The following is a 19623-nucleotide window of genomic DNA, read 5'->3' on the forward strand; positions in this document are numbered from 1 at the left end:
TTTATTTTTTTCAAGGCCACACATCTTAGGCAGAGAGCACAGATCTGAGGAACCACCACAGAGATCAAGATATAGGACATTTCCCGCATTCCAGGAGGCCCCCCTCAGCTCCCTCCCAGTTACCTGCACTCCAGGAGTCACTGCTAGTCTGACCTCTATCACCATAGGTCAGTTTTGCCTGTTCTTCACCTCCATATACATGACATCAAACAGTTCATACTCTTGCTTCTGGCTTCTGTCACTCAGCATAATGACCTGGAGATTCACCTGTGCTTCCTTTAACAGAAGTCTATTCCTGTTCAGCAATGACCTTTTTAAATTGTGGAGTCAAGGAGGCAAGAACGCAGATCATGGGAAGAGGGTCAAAGTTTTTAGTTTGCTTATTTCAAGATGAGAGATAATCTAATGCTTATGGACTGAGGGGAAATCATTTGAAAGAGAGAGGCTAGATAGTCACTACCTGCTAGGGATGGGGAGGAGGGCAGATGTGGTATATCTGCAGTGTGGGAGGATGCCATAGGATGAAGTGAGCATGCACATTTTGGAGAAAGAGAACAGATCCCAGGACAGAGAAGATCGGTTGGGTGATAAGCTGGAAGGGAACCTGAGAACGCAGAACTTGCTTTGGGCAAAAAGGATAACTCTTCCTAGCCATCCCAACCACCATGAAAAACTGAGCTTAAGAGAAAAGAAGGGGAATTGGCAAAGGATTTATAGAGAGTGGTGGATGTTTGGAAGGAGTGGAAAAAAGCTGATTTCATATATTTATTCCAGAAAACTGGTCCTCACATCCTATTTGGCTTAGAGCCCCTCCTCAATGGTTCCAGTAGCTCTCTCAGCATACAGCTGCCCAAATGCTTCACACTGACCTTTAACTTTCAATTTCTTGTCTGTCCCATACACAATTACAAGCTTCTTTTGTCGGGGGATGTTTTATATGTACACATCATAATACCTAGAGTTTAAAAGATACCCAATTAGAAATGCTTGCTCAATAAATGACAAAAATTATTGCCAAGTATTAAAGGGTCTATACCACTTGCTTCGTGGTTAATTCAGAATTTTAGGCACTGAATCTAGATTCCATAATGTAAGAATCTGCCAAACTCCATTATTCTATAGTGAGGCATAAAAAGCTCCAAATTTCAATTCAATACTAACTGCCGATTATGTTATAATTATAATAACAAATACCTATTTAAAGAAGGAATACCAACAAGAGTCTTAAAAATATTCATAAAGTATAACCAAAATATAAAAGCAAGGGATTGAAATATAAGATTCAGCAAAAATGTTGAGATAGAAATACTGTTTTTTAATGAAGGGGGCCAGAAGTGAGCATGCAAATTAAAGTTAGCATTTTGAATCCAATGTCCCCAAATGAAATCACCAGTATCTCAGCTGTAGGTCAAAGAATAGGACTATTAAATAATGCATATTTCAATTCAAAGGCTTTCATCTGGATAAATTGGGTCATGAACTTACTATTAATGCCTTGTCCTTCTGTATTTCAACAGAAATACCCTAGAGTATACAAATATCTTTCTAAATCACCTAGCCTAACTGTTGGGAAACTACATAGCATATACCTCTAACCAAGAACAATACCTATACCTTTTATTGTTTATAACATCAATCTCATTGTTCCCCAATCCCCAAAAAAAATCTAAGATCTTTCATGTGTATTTTAACAAGTATATGCCTCAGGATACTGCTTTTAAATGTATCTAATAGTGAGACACATCACATACAGGAATATTTTCACCAGGGAAGCTACGGATAGTCCACTTATGGAACTTTCCAGTGTAAGAAAGCACACTGGTTTTCTGATGGAAAGGATTGTGCCCTGGCTGTGACACCGATTTTTTGTGGAGCGGTCACACAGCTTCAGTTTCCTCACCTACTAAATGGAGGATTGAACTAGCGGAATGTTCATTGAAAACTAAATCTGAAAAGAGTCTTCAAAAAAAGCTCCATGCTCAAATAAGAGTAAGAACTGCTCTACCCTATAGCACTGCACAGCAGGATACTCAAGAATCTATCTGACAGGCAGGGTGAGGTGACACTGAAGTCAGAGCAGAGACAGTGAGGGAGAGTTGCTCTATCCGTGGAAAAAGAAGACTGAGCCTGAGACTCCCAGCAAGGTGGACAAGCTGAATCCTCAGCTCCCACATTTAATCCTGAGTTAGTTCTCCTGTGTGGCTGAAGTGATCCCAGGTCGGTGTTGGCTCCATCAGCACCGAAAGCAAATCGTCTCTAGGGGAAGCATCTTTGATTTGGCATCTCAGGATTCCCACAGGTCAAGTTCAATGACATACGAGCTCTCAATTTTAAAGGTTACAACACACACAAGTAAAAAATTCATTTTCACTCTCCTGAGAGGGAATAAATAAAATAAATAAATTTTGACTCAACAGATAGAGAAATGTAGTTATAAGAAATACTCAAAGGAATTACAGTTTCCAAAACTAAAGGATTTGAGGAATAAGAGACTATCAAAAATCGCCAACTATTTTTGAAAGACAAAACACCCGAAAACATCTAGAAATACCAGTGTTGAAATTAAAAACTCAAGGACAGATCTGTTTTACAGCTGATTAGGCTCAGCAAAAGAGAGAATTACTAGCCACTTAATAGATGCTAAGTGTAGCACAAAGATATGGAACCTGAAAAAAAAAGTTAAGATATATGGAGAACAGAGGAAAGAGGTCTAAAATATATTTAGTAACAGTCTCAAAGGGAATAAAAGAAAAGGAATAGGAGAGTAATTCTAAATTTTCCAAAGGCTACATGAAAGACATGAACCCATGGATGCATAAAACACAACTTACTGTAAGATATCTTCACCTTTAATTTCATAAAATAAAGACCAAAAACAAAGAAAATACTTAAAGGCAGCCAGATAGAAGAGAAAGACTGGTTACAAGTGTATAGCAATTACAGTTATAATTAATTCCTCATCAACAGCTGTTGAAGACAGTAGTATATCTTCAAAACTCTGATAATGTATCTGTAATTTGGAAATATTTGCTCAGAAAAGCAATCATTCAACAACAAGCATGAAATAAAAGTATTTCATTTTTTTTTAAAGTGGCTTTATGGAAGTCCCTAAAGGAAGATGAATAATGATTGCTAAAGCAAAGTCTGAGATATAAGAAGGATAGTAAGCCAAGAAATCTGCAAATCTTAGGTGAATCTAAATAAGAATTATCTGATACAACAGAACAGGACTGAAATGAGCTATCAAGCTACAAAAAGGCACGGAGGAACTTTAAACGCATACTTCTAAGTCAAAGAAGTCAACCTGAGAACACACATAATGAGTGATTCCAACTATATGACATTCAGGAAAAGGAAAAACTACGGAGACAGTAAAAAGCTCAATGGTTGCCAGGGTTTAGGAGGAGAAGGGAAGAATGAACAGGAGGGGCACAGGGGCAATGAAACCATTTTCTGTTATAATACTGCAGGGGTGGATACACATTATTATACATTTGTTGATGATATCAAAATCCATACAATGTACAACAGAGTGAACTTGTAATGTAAAACTATGGACTTTAGTTGATAATAATGTATTAAAATTGGTCCAGCAATTGTAACAAATATACCACACTAATTCAAGATGTTATAAACAGAGGAAATTGGAGGTGGGGTGAATATATGGTAACTATACTTTTTGCCCAATTTTTTTTTAAGCCTAAAACTACTTAAAAAGTCTATTAATTTAAAAGAAAAGCACAGAACTAAAATATCAGATCATTCAAGTTGTGGGGGTAGAGCTAAGATGATCCAAGCTCTTTGTACTCTTTGAAAAGAAGACTAAGGTCTGGTTAATATATTTAGAGCCCTTCAACCAACAATTAGAGAATAGTCATGGTTTTCAACCACACATGCAACACTTAAAAAGAGAAAAGCTAATCACATATTTTTATTAAGCTATAAAATTTTACGGAACTAGTATACCAGTATGTTCTCTGAAAACAATGAAACATTTATAAAACAAAAACAAGTATAAATGAAAATCTTCTGACAGGTAGAAATTAAATGCATGCCTAAATAAGGCTTGGGTCAAATAAAAATAATTGAAATTTTAAAATATTCAGAAATAATGAAAGTTCTACATATTAAAATTTTGGGAGACACAGCTAATGCACTAGTGAGAAGGTAATGTACTGCTCCATCTCCTATTACAAATTCCCACCTCTCCAACCACAGAGATGCTTATTCTTTTAGACATCTCTTTGTATGCCTTTGTGTGGCAGCATCATAGTTTAATAAACCATTCTCCTATCCATGGACACTTATGTTGTTTCAAATCCTGTAATTTCTCATAAAAGTTGACAAAAATTAGTATACATTCTTAAATTGCTGAAGTCTGTCTGTATTATACTATATGGAATAAATAGGACATTCTAGATACATGTGTGTGGAAATATTGCTAAAAGGCCCTTTTCTGCATATACATGAGTTCCTGAAATGAAATAGTGAGACAGCTATAGGTTAATTAACCACAAAAGTAAATGAAGGAAAGCATACATACATAAAATTCTTATACAATTCAAAAGATCCCTCCAACTAATTTCCCCTGAAATACAATTTTTGTAATTCCTGTAATCACAAACCCACCAAAGATGTTAATCCATTAGCATAAGTGTGTGTGTTTTCAGGGTTCAGGGTTGGGAGTATTGGTTTAGTTTATATTAGTTGGGCAAGCTCACGTAAGTATTAAGTGATGTTTGTAGGATAAAGTATATTGGGAACCTATATGGTATGCCTTTAATTATAAAACTATTTCAAAAGTGCTAAAATGTTTGTTGAAAGAAAAGATTTTGCCTCAATTATTGGGCTACACAAAAAAATAATCAAGATGTCTTTGGAATTCATTTTCTCTTATTTCAAATCATGAAATTAAATCCATCAAGCATTTTCATGTGATAATATTTCTAATCAGAGGCATAGGTCTCAGTATTAATAAGGACTTTCAAACATATACTTAAGTCAGAGTCAGTAGTGGATACTGTTTGTTCTTTTCTATATCCGACATTAGCTCAGCTTATTCATGAACTGTAATATACTTAACATATGCCAGTTACAGTATTTTTTTCATTCCAAACTACTTGCAAAATTTCTTGTTCAATTAAAATTTTGCTGAGCATTTTGGATACTTTAAGTGACATTGCTTAAACCTACTTTATCAGGAACATCTGTTGGAGGATTTTGATGAACTCACTGATTCAAGTTCCAGCAATGTTGAGTGTGAATGAGCAGAGACCTTCACAGAGCAGGGAATGGCCCTGTGTCTGCATGTAGTGCCCCCAGCGCACAGGACAACCCAAAGGGCTCCCTCTCATACTCCAGGTACATGCCATCCAATAAAAGCCTCTCTAGTAAGGTTATCTACCTGACAGCATTCAAACGAGACTCCAGTACTTCATTCTTCCCAAAGTTTTTGAGTGTGTACTAGATGTCAGCCTCAACTGGGCTTTCAGAGAATGTAATTTAAAAACAATTATTTGTCTTCTATTAGTGAGGTAAAGAAAGACTTTCAGACAATTAACACAGAATATAATATAGGAACGAGTGGAAGCATGTCCATGACGCAGAAGCAGGGCAGAGGAGGTGGTAGCTGACTGTGGGCAGCTGATGACAGAGGCAAACCATTAAAGAACAAATGATGCTAGAGAAAGAATAGGAGTTGAAGGCAATTTTTTGTATGAGACTTTGTACTTAGAATCATATAACATTTGCTGATGCTAGGCTTTTGCACCAAGCATGAGGATGCTACACCTACTGAGACAGGGCCAGCCTCGTCATATAAACTCCCTTTGCCCCACAGTGAGGTGTAGGTGTACCCAGACCCAGTTCCTGGAATTGTAGCATCTTGGAACACGCGGGAAATCTTTTCTACAAGATTGTTTAATCCAAGTCTTAGCTTCCTACTCTGCAAAATTAGGAATAATTCTTATAATTTAAGAGTTGTAAAAAAAAAAGATAATATTACAATTTAGGTATTAAATAAGGAATTTCCTCCAACCCATCTAACCCATCCATCTTATATATGAATAAAGAAAATACACATAGAGAAATTCCATGAGGATATTTAATCTAAATGTATTTTTGTTTTAAATTCAAGAATATTTAATTTCCAAATATTTGTGATCATTATTCTGTTTAAAATATGCTGAGATTTTCTTTGATTCTAGGTTTAGAAAACTAAAGGCGAAATGTTTGAAAATTCCCAAGTTCACAACCAGAGAATACAGTGTCCTTGTACATTTCAAATCCTGCTCCCTGGTTTTTCTGAAGAATTGGGATTTTTAAAATATTCTTCCATTAGGATCTGAATAGACACTTCTCCAAAGAAGAAATACAGATGGCCAACAGGCACATGAGAAAATGCTAATTATCAGGGAAATGCAAATTAAAACCTCACACCAGTTAGAACAGCCAATATCCAAAAGACAAGAAGCAGCAAATGCTGATGAGGATGCAGAGTATGGGGAACCCTCCCACACTGTTGGTGAATGTAAATTGGTTCATCCAATGTGGAAACAATTAAAAGGTTCCTCAAAAACTAAAAATAGAAATACCATTTGACCCAGTAATTCCACTCCTAGGAATTTACCCCAAGAAAACAAGATCCCTGATTCAAAAAGACATATCCATCTCTATGTTTATCACAGCACTATTTACACTAGCCAAGATACGGAAGCAACCTAAGTGTCCATCAGTAAATGACTGGATAAAAAAAGATGTGGTATATATACACAATGTAATATTATTCAACCATTAAAAAAAACAAATCCTACCATTTACATCAACATGGATGGAGCTGGAGGGTATTATGTTCAGTGAAATAAGTCAGGTGGAGAAAGACAAATATCAAATGATTTCACTCATTGGTGGAGTATAAAAACAAAGCAAAACAGAAGGAACAAAATGGCAGTAGACTCAGACACTGAGAAGGGACTAGTGGTTATGAAAGCGGAGGGGTTGGGTTGGGGAGGAGGAAAGGGATTAAGGGGCACTATAATTCACAATCACAATATAGGTAGGTCACAGGGAAGGCAGTACAGCACAGAGAGGACAATTAATGACTATAACATCTTACTTCGCTGATAAACAGTGACCACAATGGAGGGGGTGAGGACTTAGTAACAGGCGTGAATGTTGAAACCACTGTGTTGTTTATGTGAAAACATCATAAGATTGTATATCAATGACACTTTAATTTAAAAAATAATCTATTGTGGATAAAAATTTAAAAATAGTTGGCTGAAAGAAAAGGAAAATTTCTGAGGTGATGGACATGTTTCCTATCTTATTTTAAGTGGCAGTTATAGGAGTGAGAATTCATCATACTGAACATGTAAGATCTTTGCATTCTATTTTATGTTACTCCTTTATAAAAAGTTATTTTAATCTCCTGCTCAAACTTCTATTTCCATTAAGCACTTATATTTTTCTGAAGCAAAATTCACATCAATAATTTTTTCCTTTGTTATTGTCATACTTGGTTTAAAAAAATCATTCTGAGATAGCTTCCTCTTTCAGTCAATATTGTTAGTGGAATTATTTGAACCATGTGTGTCTCTTTCCTTCCAGATTATCAGGGCCAAAGTCGAACAAAACCAAGACCAGATCTGCTGACCTGTAGATGAACCTGGGTCTCCATGGAACACTGATTCGGGCAGAGAGATCCATCACTGTGCGCCTGCAGCCTACTGATTAGTTTTTCAGTCATACTAATCAAATATAAGCTTATTTAATTCTTATAATAGTATCATGAGAAAATATACTGACCAGTTTGTTAAAATTCAAATGTATTTACTAGTTTAGAAAATAAATGTGGAAAAAAAACCAGGCATCTTCAGTGTATTTCAATCTTCCCTGACCATGAGTTTTCAGGACTTCTTCTCCGTTATTGAACCAGACGATGAAATGTGTATCACAACTAAATCAAACTCCCCTATGTCCAACTGATCCACAGACCAACAGAACCAGAAATCCAAGAAGTCTTGCTAATTCTTGAAAATAGGAAATTAACAATGTTGAGTTCAAGGAATTAAGAAAACTTGAGCCATCAAATGGATAAAGACAAATGGGTTGAAAGGGAGAGAGGAAGAGAGAAGCGAAAGAATTAAGTAGAACCTGGAAAAACTCTTCTCTCCTAGCTTCTAAACTACATAGAGAAGTTTCAGTGATAGCTAATCATACTTTCAGACTAATTATAGTCAAAATTTGTAATTAACATCAAGCTATAAAAGTCCTACACAGAAAAATCTTAGCTAAAAAGCCCCTGGAAACAATAGGAAAAGTTCTGCCTTTTAATGTGGAAAAAAGTATATAACAATGAGCATATACTATGGAGGCCTTAAGAAAAGCCCTAGATCATTAAAATCTACAGAGGTATAATGTTCTAGAGTTGAAATAGTATGTATGCATTTCTGTAAGAAGTTACAGCAAATTCAGGCTATTGGCTCCGTACACTTAGCACATACTAGTAAGTTGGAAGGTAGCCAGAGATCATTATTTCATGCAACGATTCAGTGCGTCTATCTTAAGTCAACTAACAATCCCCTAACTTACTTTTGAAATAATAGAAAGCTGACTCGAATAAGTATTACAATATTGGAATAACTAACATGCTGTGGGAATTCAGAGGAAATTGAAGGAGGGCAGGAAACTGCAGAGTATTATAACAAATTGGCTTTTATGTGGGCCTTCAAAGATGGGCAGATCTTGGAAACTATTTTTTTCTTGTACATAAATAACACATATTCATAGAAATATTACAAAATGTCGATCAGCAAGAAAAAGCATAGCTCCAGAAAAAACTCATCATCCCACCATTTTAAAAATGCCATTGTTAACATGGACTTATTTCTATATGCAGAGGCATGAAACATAAAATAAATACACAGCGAAGAATCTATGTTTATTATATAAACAGAATGAAGAAAATTCTGGGATAGCATCACAATTTAATTAATTTAAGTTTATCTTAATTTAATTAACTTAAGTTTATCTTAATATGTGGTAAGCATGTTTACATCTTTCTGGTATTTATTTTCAGGTAATAATACCCTTTATAGGTGCATATTTTAACTTATTAACCAATTACTGTTTTATGGAGTTTTAAAATTTTTCCTATTGTTTGTTATTATAGACATTTAAGGTGTGTTTAAACATCTTCCACCAATACATCCCTTTGAGTATTCATCAGTTTCTTTAGGACAAATTCCTACAAGTGGGATCTCTGAGGATTGACATACACTGATGTGTCACTCTCTCTATAATCTGTTAATTTGCTCTGTTTTAGTATATAAGTCTCTTGACTATTTCTCTGTCCAGCTCTTCCATCGTTTCTTTACTCCCCTTTCAAGCAAAAGACCAGAATTTGTTATATTCAGTATCTCCAATTCTTCTCCTCCTAAAAGACCAGAATTTGTTATATTCAGTATCTCCAATTCTTCTCCTCCTTTTCTCTCTCATAACCATTCTAATCAGGCTTTTTCCCAGCCACTCTACCAAGGCTGCTCTTGTCCAAATAACCAATGCCAACCCTCCCCCCATTTCATTAAGTCCAATCGTAAATCTCATTTAGCCTCTTACTTGGTGATACAGTAGATGTGAGACAGAGGATCATACCCTCCTTCGAGAAACATTTTCTTCCCCTGGATTCCAGGACATTACACCCTCTTGGTTTCTCTCATGCCTTGCTGACCACTCCATCTCCCCATCCTGTTGACACTCATTCTCTTGGTAATCTCATTAAACCCTGTAGCTTTAAGTGAGTTCCAATTATTGTCAACAGTCTAGTCTTTACTCCTAAACTCCAAATTCAAATATCCAAGCTCACCCAAGTTGCAAACTTACCATCCCCAAAAATCAACCCCTGACTTTACTCCTCTTGCTTAAAAGAGCAAAACGAAACCAACTGCCCCATCCAGTCTTTCCCTCTCTCTACAAAGGACAATAGTCATCCTTCCTGTTACTCAAGCCTAAAACAGAATCCTTCTTGGTCTTTTTTCATCTTGTATCACCTTTGGATTTTCAAGATATCTTGTTGGCTCTATCCCTAAAATATATCTAGAGTCTAGAATCTCACCACCTCCATTGCTACTACTCTGGTCCATTATTTCTCCCCTGAATTATTAAAAGAGCCCCTGACTTGTCTTACAACTTTTGCCCTTAATCCTGATATCCTATTTCCAAATGCAGAGGCCTAAGTGATCCTTTTAAAAGGAAGTCAGATCTTATCACTCCTCTGCTTAAATGGCTCCTCCATTTTACTTAAAAGTCAAAATTCTTATGATGCTCTCTATAAGCCCTGCACTCTGTGCTGCCCTACCATCTCTCACATATCCTCTCTGACCTCTCCTACTTTTTTTTCTGGTTCTTTGCTCCAGCCATCCTGACCTACAAGCCATTCTGAGAACTTAACAGACATGCTACTGCCTCAGGACCTTTGCACTGGCTATTTCCTTGGTCTGCAATGTTCTTTCCTCCAATACCTTCATGGCTCAATCCTTTGCATCCTTCAGCTTTTTGTGCAAATATCACTTTCTTTATGAGGTCCTGACTTCCCCACTAAAAATGCCCCTTCCCTTCAGCATTTACTCTGTTCCTTCTCTGCTTTTTCTCTGCAGTATTTATCACCTCCTGATATATTATGTTTTATTTGTGTAATTTGGTTCCCCAAAACATATACATGAAAGCAGGAATTTTTGTCTGATTCTTTCAATACAGGAGGACGGTCAACATTACAGGTGCATATCTTATGCTTTTGATCTAGACTCCCAATTTGCTTCTCAAGAAATGAAGGCATTTAACTAAGCCCATAAGGTGTGGAAAGAATTGAGTGCATAGCATTGGGAAAGCCACTAACAGGCGAACAAGCAAAACAGTGCGTCGGCCACCAGGCGCTTTGGTGCATCCATGGGTGGATTCAGGGCTGACTTAGAGCAGGAACACGATCAGTGGAACAAGGCAACATTTTACCTTTTTGAAAGTACAAAATCAACTTACTCTATGATAAGAAATAAAAGGATGAAATGACAAAGAACTTCCATATTAGGGTACGGATTGAGGCGCTGGAAAACTTAGTGAAAACTTTTACCACAAAGAAGAAGTTTGGCAAAGTGCCAGATTGTATTAGGGAGGGTAGCTGTTTTAAAAAGGTAAGGAAAACTATGGATTCTCCCATGAAAATTTGATTATCTAATATATCCCTGAAACCTATTCATAGACCACAGTGGGCCAGTGGTCAGAAATCCTAATGAAGGAAAAAAAACCCAGGTAAGAAATATTCTTTCAGCATCATGACAATCACTTGGATGGAAATGATGCTTAAATAAGGAAATAGGTAGCTGCAATATCGAGTTATAACATACTGAGTAAATATCTGAGGCTGAACTTTACTCCACTGAAAGACAGAATCTAGCCCCTGTGTCTCAGGTGTTAAATTCTCAATAAATAGGTAGAATTAAACATCCCAAAGTTACCACAGTGAATGTTCAAACTGAAAGCTTCTTATTTGAAGCTTGATACAAACAGTTTTATAAAGTTCACAAGATAATCAGAAGGAAGATTACTTAGGTATTGGTGATTTGATTGTTTTTAAAAATTAAAACAGGTAAACATTCCTTCCAAACAATCTGAGCTATTGTCTGGCTTCTGTACAACTTTATCATTAGCATCTTTCATCTAAATAATTCACTAAAAGGTTATTAATGAGTCTTGCTTCTCTACCAAATACCCCTTCCCTATGTGCCATGGAATCCAGAAATAATTAGACGAAATTCAGCTTGGGTAGTTTTTCTTTCTCAGCTGTATCTCTGGAGAGGGATGTGGGGAGGGAAAGGAGAGGGTCTTATTTATATCTAAATATAAATAGCTTTTTGTTCACTGAGACCATTCATTCCGCTGTAAGGCTAACGCAGAGAATTGCTCAGTCTGATCTATTCCATATCTGGTATCTGATGCTAAGCCGTACAGTGATAAAGGCCTCAAAAACAAATCCAGAGGCACTGAATTTAAATACAGTCAGTCCCGCGAGGTCTTTGCCTGGTTTCGTTCCCCTGCTGCCACTCATCAGAGAACGAGCTTACCAACAGCCATCAGCTGGGCATCTCCAAGCTGGACCCAGGCCAAGAACAGGAAGTATTGTTAAAGTCGGGGCAGCAAGGTGGAAAGGTAACCGGTGCATCAGTCGGATGACAACATGCGGGGACTGACGGGCAGCAGCTGGAGGAAGTTTGGACACGCTGGCAGGGGGACATACGAGTGGTTAACCAGCGAACCAAGCCTACCTCTTCTGGAAACCCAGCTGCAGGTCTGTATCTATGACTTATGCCTTTTCTTCCCCAAAGTATCTTTGTCAGTTTTAAAATCCAAGAATGCCTAAGTTTTAGGATCTTAAAACTTAGTGACAGCGTTTTGCATTCTGTCATGACAAAAATATGAACTCACTGACTGGCATGGTCTAAGGAAATAACTTGAAAGTTATATTCTCTTGATAATGACAAATTTAAGTGAGACTTGCCAAGATATATTCTGAGAACACCTGAGATATCAAATATAGCACCAAGCACCAGAAGCTAGGAGTTCACATGTTCTTATGCGTTGGTTTTACAACTTAGTTCCTTGCTCAGTGAGCAGTGTCTACACATACAACCAGAAGAGATGCCCTTTGGCTCTCCGGCTGAATAATAACAGTTTCTAAGAGTTGAAAGCCATGAATCTTACTTCAGAAAGGGTAGCAGAGGGTTAAGGAGGTTTTGTTGCTCACTGAGATATAGCAGCTGTGTTGCTCCATCTGGGAAATCACCAAAGAAGCCTCAAGCCCAGGCAGCGTTAAGGAAAATATTCATAAAAACCTATAAACTCAATTTTACCATCAAAAGGAAAGTGAGTGACACCATTGTTCCACAAGAAAGAGGGAAAACCTATTTTCTTGTCATCTGGAAAATCAACTGGTAAGAATGGTATTTAAGTACTCCCAAAACGACCTTTTACAGAAGGTTAAATAAATATACATATAAAATGACATATCCTTCAGGAGTTACACTTCAACTGTTATTTCTTTAAAATACTCTCTGAAAAAGCTCAAGTCAATATTAAAAGTTAAGAAATAACTGTTTAGAAACTTATTATCTATATAATTGATGGAAAACAAAACTGAGCTATGCAAAATGATCCATGTTTATCAAGGTTGAAGAGTGATTAAGTACTAAAAGAAATAATAGCTTTACCATTTCAAGTTTTTCTAATACCATATAGAGAAATCACTTCCATTGATTTCTAAAATATCGTTGATCCACAAACAACCATGTTTGCTCAGCAAAGACACTAATAATATTCACTTGGCTGCTTTGGAAAACCAAAGGGCATATTGAACTTAAAGGGTATTTCAGAGTATTTAAAATTTGATGCCCACAACTGTTTAGAAACGTATCATCTATGTAATTGATGGAAAACTAAGTTATGCAAAATAGTGCTTATTAAAGTTGAAGAGTGATTGTTAGAAATAATAGCTTTAACATTTTTAGTGATTCATCTAGAAGGAAGAAATAAACATAGTTAAATTGCTTTTTGACTCCAACTTGATTTCTTAGTAATTGTAGTAAATTTATTTATGAGTTCATCTATTCCTAGAGCTTTTATAATCAGTCCTGATGACAGATTTTGATATTTCTGATAAACTAGATTGCATGTGAGAAAACAGAAAGAATCCATAGTTTAAAAACATAACAATCACACACATAACATATATTGTCACAAAAATTTTTTTCTGAAAAAACATATTAAAATATAAACTTAGTAATGCTAGATTTCTTATGTTCACTGTATTTTCCAGCTTTATCAGTAAACTCCTAAACTTCTGCTTATCCTTAGCATTTTATTTTCTAGTAAATTTGACCATTGAGTCCCTGAGATAAAATATATAAATGTGTACTATACACATTGATTCATTAAATTCTCATGCCAATTGCCTAAGAAAGATGTCATTGCTTCCATTTCAAGGAGAAGAAAACCTAGACCCAAAGGGAATAAGTGAATAGTCTGGGGTCACACAGGTATTAGAAGGTCATACTGGAATTCAAAGCCAGAGCTATCAAACCCTAAGACGATGCTCTGATTCCCAAGAAAACCTTTCATTTTTATGCACTTTAAGCTAAAATACCTGAATTCCTATCTTACCAAGGACAACATATCTGGCAGTATAAACAGTAAATAAACCACCTAATTTTGAGCAAAAATAACACACATAGTTGTAAATTCTTCAGGAAGTAAAAAGGATTATACAAACAACCCTGGATAAGTCAGTCTCTTAAGAGATCATGATTAGCCAAACAGTTGTCCTTTCCACCAAAATCATGGAGAGACTCCCAGCTCTCAGTTTCATTGTAATTTTATTTTAAATAAGTAGATAAAGAGCTTAATATTTTGTTTGTTTTAAACCGTCGTAAGGTTTTCAATTTTTTTCTTTTCCTCTGTAGTAGTGAATACAAAAACATTCATATTTGTTGATGTATGCTTTGTATAATAGAGAAGTTTTTTAATACTTCATTATTTCTTATTAGTTTATTTAAAACAATGTCTGTGCAATTGGCACAACATTTTTTTTGTGTGTGTTTTTCTACCTTGCTGTTGAAGCATCATTTCATGCGTATTATTTACTCCACCGGGAACTATTATTATCTTGTGAGCTAACACAATAAAATCAATATCCTTTAGGTTGCTCAAGAATTTATTTGCAGTTCTTTTTTTTATTAACTAGTGAACTTCCAAGAATAGTTTATTTCAAGTTTACATTAAAGTTTGGGTTAGACTGGAAGCCCCACAGACTATGAATATCATAATAATAAAGCCCCAAATATGCTTACATTTTAAGGATTTTAGTAGAAGAAAACAACCAAATAATTAGCATATATACCATCTAGAGTTCATCAATGACTTACACTGTCAAAGTACAGGTATTGTGATGACCTCCTCACTTCTAGTTCAATGATACCTAGACCAGACCTTCGCATTTTGTTTTTTTTTTTAGATTTTGTAGTACTTAATTTTTTTCCTCTTTAAACATATATAAGTATTACGTTGCAGGAATTTGGCTGCAAATAGTTGCTGCAAGGTCACTTAGAGAAATTTTACACTGCAGTTGGATAGAATTATTTTTCTCTTAAAAAGTTCAAAAACTTCCATATTGATCCTGCAACTATTGCAAAACCAAACTGAAGGAATTGTAAATACCACAAGCATCAGCTATCAACTCAGATTTCAAATGCTATTTATATATAATGTGAACATATAACAATGTCAGATTTCATTCCTAAATTAAATAACAAATAAATACTATTGTTCCTTTTGCAGCTTAAAACATTATTAGTCTAATGCTAAATGAGTACACAAATAGTAAGAGTTCTCATGCACAGAATTATGGTATGCCTAGCAGCAAAAATTTATTCTCACATTTTTACTTTTGCAGAAATATTGTAGTGTATTGTCAATGTATATTTTTGACATTCTGAGTGTATACTTTACCACATAAATTCCCTTGATTTCAGGTAGGCCCAAGATCATTGGCATACATGAATGACTACAGTGATTTTTAGAGTGAGTCATGATAAAAGGAATAAAAGAGACGGGCCTTAAAAAGGCAGAGGTCTTCTTTCCGCATCTCCTCACTCGATTTCATTTCCCAACTGCAGGGCACCCAGAAGATAAGCTCCACCAAGGATGATGTGGAGCCCTTCCTCTGCATCCTTCTTCCAGCCACCGTCCTGCTCTTCTTGGCCTTCCTGCTGCTTTTCCTGTACCGCCACTGCAAGGCCCCACGGCCCCAGGCGCAGGTTTTCAGCGTCGACCTCGCAGAGCACCCAGCCCCCGGGGAGGTGACCGACTTGCGGCCAGGCTTCCCCTGGAGCAGGGAGCCCACCTTCACGTACTCACCTCTGCCCCGGCAGGCGGCGCTCCTTCCAGCCTGTTTACCGCCCTCCTACGAGGAGGCCACCAGGCAGGCCCCTGGTGCAGGGGCTCCTGCTGCAGGCCCTCCGTGTGGAGAGGCTCCGCCTGGACTGGATGAGCCATTTAAAACCATTTAAAACACAGCCCTCAACCCTTAATAGAGCCCACCTGCGAAGGGGCAAGGCGATCTAGACCTAAAAAGCTGCTATTCCCTGGCAGACTCCTGGAAGAATGGACCCTTTAAGCTGGGTAAAAGCTTGAGTAATGTCAACCTAGCTAGTCCATTTGCAAGTTCTCCAGGTTATTCTAAAGAGGACTGGGCTCCTCTAAAATGTAGAGCACCCCAGAGAGAAATAGGAAAGTTCTATGTGAGCTGAGGAAAAAGAAAATTAGGCTAGCTAGCAGCCACAGGAGCTGGCTCTGATGGAAAAAAAAAAAATGCTGATAAGCCAAAAGGAACTGCTTTTGCCACAAAAAAAAAACAAAAACTTTTCTTCCTAAACAGGTTTTTCAGGGTCTCATGGTTTTACTTCTATCTGAGTGCTTCCGGAAGCAGAGAGTTCTAGAAGGAAGAAAAGACATACTCTAGAGCAGCAGGGATCAATTGCATTGTAAACAATGGTGATGTTTCACTATTAAGAAATAAACTAGAGACACTTGCAAACATTTTAGTTTAAAAATATTAAAGCTCTCCAAAATTATCTCCTCCATAGCGTCACTCTTGCTTGTCTTCTGATTTGCTTCCTAGAAGGGGAGAAGGATGTGGCTTTGATGCTGGGAATGTCTCACAGGGATGCTGTCCACCAGTGCTGTGGCAGGACAGCGTTGCTGTTCTAACACGTTCTCTTAGGGGACGCTCTGTCAATGTGCAGCCTTCACCCAGCAGCAGTAACCTAGTAGAAATTAACCTCGAAACGGAAAGGTCAAAATTTGGGATCACATGGTCAAGAGAAACACAGATTAGCTCTAACAGAGACCTGTGAATCATATAGTGCAAACTCTTGCTTCCCAGATGTCAGAACTAGAGCTCAGAGAGGTTAAATACATTGTCTGATGTTAAATACCTCGAAAGGGGCAAAGCTGAGATCAGAAGGCTGCTTCTCTGTCCTGAGCTAGAGCGCCTTCCACTGCACCAGATTTCTTCCAAGAAAATTGCAAATGCAGAATTTCAGGCCATGCTCCTGACTGGGGGTTAGGGCTCTTGATAGGATGAGCGCAGCCGAGTTTGGAATGGATACAAATCTCCCTCTCTGAGTTTCAAATGGAGTGGTAGAGGTGGGTCATGGCCCACCTTGGAGGCCTACCAAAATACCCACAGAGGGGGTGGGCAGGAGGGTGACATGTATGACTCTAAGACTTTTGTTAAATACTATTCTTTTCTGGGAAACTTTTTTTGCTTCTTTTCCCACTACAAAATGCAAGCCTAGACAACCCTTTGATGGCTTAAAATGAACCAGAAGAAAGGTGGCTTTTTTAAACTTTTTTTGACATGCATGTTTTATGCTACATATACAATGCAGTTTTAGGAAAATAGCAAAGGAAGTCAAAACAGGATACATTTCTTCTCAAATGTAATCTGATGGAAAGAATAATAGCATCTTTGAGGACTGAAGCAAAATATAACCTGTTTGAGTGAAAATCAATAAAGTTTCAGGAAAATTGTATTGAGCAATTCCCTAATGGTCTTTAAGGGAAGTAAGTAAACAAATGGAAATGAGAAGCTCAACAGGCAGGCTTCCTCAGATTTCTTTTTAAATCCTAATTAACTAGTTTTGTATAAAACTATGTTGATTCTTTCCCAGCTGCCATTCCTTTTTCTTCTTTGCTAACAGAACCCTGATTCAGTTCTGGGATCCTAGGCCACCTGTATAAGGTGGACCAGATCCTTCCCAGCACCAGGAGATGTGGCACAATAATCATGGTGCTCTCAATTCCTTCACCAGGGATTTGGTCTTTGGGACCTAAAGAGAGAGCCACACAGGAGGAGAGGCTTGTTCTAGAGAAAGTTGTCTCATATTTAAAAAAAGAAAATGGGAGGAAATACTCTGCCTCTTTGCTGGATACTATGTATCTGCATGTGATGCCTGGGGCTGCAACAGCCATCTTGCAAACCATGAGGCAAGACATCAGCCATGACTTGTAGTGAGGACAGTAGAAAGATTGGCTGATGACATTGTAGAGCAGCTGAATTAGCCCTTTGACTGTCTATATTTTAATGAAAGAATGTCTTTGCTGCTGTTTTAAGCCAATTAAGCCAGGCGTATTACTTGTAGACAAAAGCATCCCAACCGTTACAATTTCTAAGGCTGTTAAGGAAATATGTTGTCATGCTTACAAATGTTCTGATAAGACTTAAAAGAAGTAGTCAAAGCTAGGACTTATTTAAAATATTACCAGTGACCTGGGGAAGAAAACATTTTCTCTTATGGAATCAAACTGAAGCAGTAAAGCAAATATTAACTGGAGGTTGCCAAACTACAACCCACAGGCCAAGCTCCACTCACAACCTGTTACTGTACATCCTGTGATAGGAGAATGGTTTTAATGTTTCCAAATATTTGGGGGAAAAAAGCATCAAAAGACTATTTTATGACATGTAGAAATTACATGAATTCAAATTTTGGTAATAGAAATGAAGTTATTGGAACACTTGCCTACGACTGCTCTCTCAGAGTTGAGTAATTGCAACAGAGACTATATGACCTTCAAAGCCTAAAATACAATTTGTAAGCCCTTTAAAGAAAAAGTTTGCTGCCACCCCCACCTTGTTACAGATCAGTCGAACTACTCGAGGATCATTTAGAAATACACCAGGACCCATGTAGACCAATTAAGTAGAAAAAGAGCCACTGATTGTAATATGGAAGCCAGGCTGTCATTACTCTAAGGAATGGGAGGAGACCACAAAATGCCCGTGAGCTTCAGTGAGGCTGAGAGAAAAATACATCAGTAGCTTTGAGCCATCATTCATTACAAACATTCTCTGTCAACTCTTTCCTAAAGCCAGCAGCCTAACACAGCTGCAGTCAATTCAATTCACAAAGCTGGGTTTGCAGGCAGAATATGAGGAGCAGTGTAAACAGTACCTCCTTGTTTAAATGTTGACACAACCGGCAAACACGGGTAGTACTGGTTGTTAGCACTCCAAGGAAGAGTGGAGTTGACGAAAATCCACAAATGAAAGAACCACATTGTTAACAGCTAAGACCCATTTGGGGAAGAAATAAGTGTAGCCAGAAAAGATTAAGAATGGGAGGAGTATAAGAGAAATAGTGACCTGGATGTGGACATTTTCACTAAAATCTACACTGTGCCAGAAAATATCATAAGGCATCACTTCATAAAAAGGTACACAAGTCCAGTTCTGTAGCCCAGTACATAAGGAGCTTGGAAGTCATCCTTACAGTTTAACAAGACAAAGCTGAATGAACTGCAAAATCAACACCTCTTCTTAGATCCCCCAGAGAACTGAGGCCACAGGGCAAACCTCTGCCTCCAGAGGAGAGACAAACAGAATTGCAACTTACCAGATGTGGATAAAGTGAAGGTTCCTGTGGCCAGGATTCTCACCTGGCCCTGGTCGGCTAGCTCACTACACACGTGTGGGCAATATGTTGCTATTGACTCTATACCTAGAGCTCCACCCAG

At 37.4% G+C, this 19623-nt stretch overlaps 1 protein-coding gene across 1 annotated transcript; it reads left to right on the top strand.

Moving 5' to 3' along the window:
- The first annotated feature begins 12179 nt into the window (after nt 1-12179).
- On the top strand, nt 12180-16670 carry SMIM28 (small integral membrane protein 28). Its single transcript, XM_036995164.2, has 2 exons — nt 12180-12340; nt 15720-16670. The coding sequence occupies exons 1-2, from the start codon at nt 12230-12232 to the stop codon at nt 16110-16112; spliced, it is 504 nt and encodes a 167-aa protein (XP_036851059.1). The 5' UTR covers nt 12180-12229; the 3' UTR covers nt 16113-16670.
- Nucleotides 16671-19623: the final 2953 nt, after the last annotated feature.

This window comes from Manis javanica, chromosome 13 (assembly GCF_040802235.1).
Source record: "Manis javanica isolate MJ-LG chromosome 13, MJ_LKY, whole genome shotgun sequence".
NCBI lineage: Eukaryota > Metazoa > Chordata > Mammalia > Pholidota > Manidae > Manis > Manis javanica.

What these genes read in the sequence shown, in the direction of transcription:
- SMIM28 (XM_036995164.2), top strand. Translation starts at nt 12,230, where the DNA reads ATGCGGGGACTGACGGGCAGCAGCTGGAGGAAGTTTGGACACGCTGGC. An exon ending in TTCTGGAAACCCAGCTGCAG is followed by an intron (nt 12,341 to 15,719) that starts GTCTGTATCTAT and finishes TCCCAACTGCAG; the next exon opens with GGCACCCAGAAGATAAGCTC.